This window comes from Triticum urartu, chromosome 7, assembly GCF_003073215.2.
Source record: "Triticum urartu cultivar G1812 chromosome 7, Tu2.1, whole genome shotgun sequence".
NCBI lineage: Eukaryota > Viridiplantae > Streptophyta > Magnoliopsida > Poales > Poaceae > Triticum > Triticum urartu.
The window spans coordinates 288,735,760-288,739,942 of record NC_053028.1 but is presented as its reverse complement, the minus strand read 5'-3'; the positions used below and the strand labels follow the sequence as shown (position 1 = coordinate 288,739,942).

At 57.6% G+C, this 4,183-nt stretch overlaps 1 protein-coding gene across 2 annotated transcripts; it reads right to left on the bottom strand.

Annotated features, from left to right (window-relative positions):
- Positions 1-436: 436 nt before the first annotated feature.
- On the bottom strand, positions 437-2,571 carry LOC125524893. 2 transcript variants are annotated; one of them, XM_048689927.1, is made up of 2 exons: positions 1,369-2,571; positions 437-1,287 (listed from the first exon to the last, which is right to left on the bottom strand). In XM_048689927.1, the coding sequence occupies exons 1-2, from the start codon at positions 2,393-2,395 to the stop codon at positions 437-439; spliced, it is 1,878 nt and encodes a 625-aa protein (XP_048545884.1). In that variant the 5' UTR covers positions 2,396-2,571. The 2 variants fall into 2 exon arrangements, with proteins under 2 accessions (XP_048545884.1, XP_048545883.1); XM_048689926.1 differs by having other exon boundaries at positions 437-2,571.
- Positions 2,572-4,183: the final 1,612 nt, after the last annotated feature.

Sequence of the window (4,183 nt, the reverse complement as noted above, 5' to 3'; positions counted from 1 at the left end):
TTCTCGTAATTAAGTGAATACTAATATACACCGACCATTAGGGTGAAATGAGAGTACAAGATGCTACACTCCGAATAAGAAGAAATGGCTATACCACCAAGAAAGGTACAAGTTACAAGTTAAGAAGGAACATCATCAGACCCTACACAACCTTCTCATGTCCACGATAAAATTAACCGCCTCCAGTGTCAAGGCCCTATCCCCAACCAAAAGATGTTAATCACACGGATTGATACAAACCATTTTGCAACCTATGTTGGGATCAAAAGGGTCAAGCAAAGTATACGCAAAAGCACCTGAGATGTATATACACATTGCTAGGCAGATGTGAAGAAGTCAGCTTGTGTGTTCTTCCTACGTACATGCATGCCATGCCAGCCTCTCGGATCTGCAACAAAACCGGTGGGTGCACGTGGATCGATCAATTTGACGTACGTTAATGGTAACCTTTTGCCCCTCTGGATTGGTAGAGCTCCATCCTGATCTTGGCCTCCGGCAACAAGTTCTCGATCAACGTGTCCTGCACCATGTACGCCTGCTTGGACGCCCACTCCAGCACGGTGAGGATCTCCGCCTGCGCGAGGTCCTCGCTGTCGGGGACGTTGTGCGCGATGTAGCACACCAGGAGGAGCGCCGCCACCTGCACCACCTGCTCCCCGAAGTAGACCAGCTGGACCAGGTGCTTGGCGCCGCTGGCGTTGATGATGGCCTTGGAGTGGTCCACGTGGAGGTAGTTGTCCGTGCAGGCGAACTTGGTCAGCGCCACGGCAGCCTCCCGGGACACGTCGGCTTCCCGCTCGTCGAGGAGGTTCACCAGCGGCCCGATGATCCGGGTCTCCGTCGCCCGGAAGGTTCTCGACAGGCAGCCCAGCGACATGATGCAGGGGATGAGGAGATCGTCGTACTCCGCCTTGGTGACCACGCGGAGGAGCTGCTCCACCACGGCGCGCGCCGCGGGGGACGTCGGCTTGAACGCCGACCGCCGGAGGTCCGCGTTCTGCTCCGCCACACGGCAGATCTCCATGAGCGCCAGGGCCGAGTTGTACTGCACGTCTGGGGCGCCTTTCTCCAGGAGGATGGAGAAACAGAGCAGCGCCCTGGACTCCGTGATGTTCTTGCACACGGCGGCATTGCCCATGGCTAGCTGGCACAGCGCTCTGGCTGCGTTGGATTTCATGTAGGCTTTGGTCTCTTCGTCCTCGTATTCTTTCCCTCGCGTGCTCGTCCCCGACAAGGACACATTGTGCTGCTTCGTCCCCGCAACGCTGCCAATGCTCGCAGCCGCAGCTGCCGTCACGCCACTTGAGCTGGTGCCACCGGCGGCGGTGGCAGCGGCGGCAGCGGCGTTACCACCGACAGCGGCGTTACTACCGGCAGCGGCGCTACCACCGACTGTGGGCTTCGCCGACAAGCTGTTGGCCGCGGTGTGCTCCGCCGCATCAAATGTGTCCTGATGGGACGAGTATTTGCCGCTGCCCTTCTTGTCCATGACAACGGAGTGTAGGCTCATCCTGGACGCGACGGCGTACTTGGAGTGCTCCTGCACCGTCTCAAAGGCGAGGTGGGACACCAGCAGGCGGATCACGTTGCTCTGCATGAACGCGTCCTGGCATTTGGGGTGGTTGGTGGCGAGCTCGGACACGGCCCACGCCACCATACCCTGCACCTTCATGGGCGCGTCCTTGAGAATCTTGGAGAAGGCGGTGCAGACGCCGGCGAGCACCATGAGCTCGACGCACTCCGGGTCGCGGCCGAGGAGGCCGATGGCGAGCGCGGCGTTCTCCTGGCCCTCGGGGCGGCCCTCCTTTATGAGGCGCAGCAGAGGCGGGACGCCGTCCTCTTCGATGATGAGTCTTCCGTAGCGGTCATTGTCGCGCGCGAGTGAGACAACGCTAGCCGCGGCGTCAGCGCGGGCGTCGAATGTGCCGGTGTAGAGCACGGCGATCTGCTCCCAGATGAGGAAGAGTATGGGCTCGTTCTGGGCAATGGGGGGCAAGCCAATGTGGTCATCCAGGTCATCGCCAGCGTTGGCGTAGTTGGACACGCGGAGGATCCAAGAGAGGTCGCCGAGGGAGTTGTCGAGCTGGTTGGACGTCCTCTTGAAGGAGCCGGCGGGGATGATGGTGAAGACGCGGTGGACGATGCCGCGAGCGCGGCAGCGGTCGAGTAGGGCGGCGGCCTTGTCGAGCGCCTTGCCGGTGTCGTCGAGAATGCGGCGGGCGGGACGCTCGTAGAGGTCGGCGCGCGCGGCCTGGCGGAGGAGGGAGGCGAGGCGCTCGACCTTGGTCTTGAGCTCCAGGCACTCCTGCCGGCACGTCTGGGCCTCCTCCGCCCACTTGATCACCTGCTCCGCGACCTGGATCGGCCGCGCCAAGATCGCCTTCAGGTCATCCATCCTGTGCCGCGGCGGCCCCGCCCCCTCCTGATCACCGGTCGGTCAACGGAGCAATGGCGAGCGGAGTTGTCGATCTTTCTTGGTCTCCGGTTCCAGCCGTCCTCCGGCGGCGGCGGAGGAGGATGGGGAATGCGCTAATTTTGTTTCGTTTATTTGGGGACGGAAATGGAAGGGAGCGGGAGCGCAGGGGCGCGGCATGCGAGAGGTGAGGCGCGAGCTCCTCCTGGCCTTGATGGCTGGATAGGAAGGAGGGAATGGGAGGAGGCGCCACGGCGGTTTCCATTCTTCCGTTCGGCCTTGTCATTTCCCCCCTCCCCTCCCTTTTGGGCGTTTGATTGGAGGCCGTTAGATATGAAACCTAGGGCAACCTCTCTTTTAACCATCCGATAATAGTGGATAAGTTTGAGAGAGACCTGATTGCTCATTCGAGTCAAGAAATTTCAGTCCACTATGCAGATATTCAAACGCACACAATCTCGCGGAAATGGACCCACAAGAACTAAGTACTTCCTCCATTCCATATTAGGCTAGTCATAGTGGAGAGTAATTTAGACTACTAGTAATATGGACATGTTACTTGTGTATGTTATTAACTTCATAGGCGTGGTAATATAGATGTCTTCAATTATTACTTTGTAGACTCAATTTGTATTGGGAAGCGCTATGTGATGATAACATATTATGTTACTTTATTTGTCTCTTTTCTTATTAACTCTTTGCCACATCACCATTTTTGCGTATGTGGCATCTATGTTACCGGCACCTTCGACGCCCTCGCTACTTGATGAGTTGAAGGAAACTTTTAATAATCTCCGGGTCTACAAGATGGCGCTTAACCCGGCCAAGTGTGTTTTTAGTGTGCTTGCAGGTAAATTGCTAGATTTTCTGGTCTCAGAACGGGACATTGAAGCTAACCCGGAGAAGATAAAGGCCATCACTTCACTTTCTAAGCGGGCGTGTGTTAATGACGTCCAGCGCTTGGCGGGTCATATTGCGGCCTCAAGCCGGTTCATAACCCGCCTGGGAGAGAAGGTTGTCGGATTCAGGGCTCTGCAGACCCAAGAAGGTTCGAACTCTGGGGCGTGTGTGAAGATCTCAACCAACTCAAGCCTCAAGCTCGCTGCCCCACAGCCTAGCTTCGTCGAGTTCGCGTAAGCGGGGGAGAAGACGAACACAGCAGTTTACCCAGGTTCGGGCCACCTTGCGGTGTAAAACCCTACTCCTGCTTTGTGGTGGATTGGACTCATGAGGAGGCTGAGAATGAACTAGTACAGTGGATGAGCAGCCTCGCGAGGGCTCATGTGGTGCGTATGAATCGGGGCGGGGTCGGATCGGGGTCCCTTCTACGGTGGTGGCTAGCCTATACTTATAGTGGCCTTGGTCCTCTTCCCTCTCAACTTAGGCGGGAAGGGATCCCACAACGGCCAATTTGAAAATGGGACAAAAAGTACATCCTATCCTGACAGAAGGTGGTCTTCGCCTGCAAAGCTTCTGGCCATGACGCAGCGGTGGGCTCGGCGATTACATCCGTCCTGCCGAGCTCGTGGTCTTGGGCTCGTTGCACCGAAATGGGCAGCTTTGGGGCCTTCCTCGGGAACCTGCACCCGTCCTTGCTCCCTTAGCACCGATAGGGAAACTGTCTCCTCTGCGCCCACTGGCACCCACCTGGCCTTGCTCGTCTTGGCTTGCGTCACCGAGAGCCTCGTGAGGCTAGAGACCTGCATAGAAACCTCTGCTCCTCAGGAGGAAGGCTCGGAGAGCTGCCCCTCGGGAGGTCTTGGCATCGCT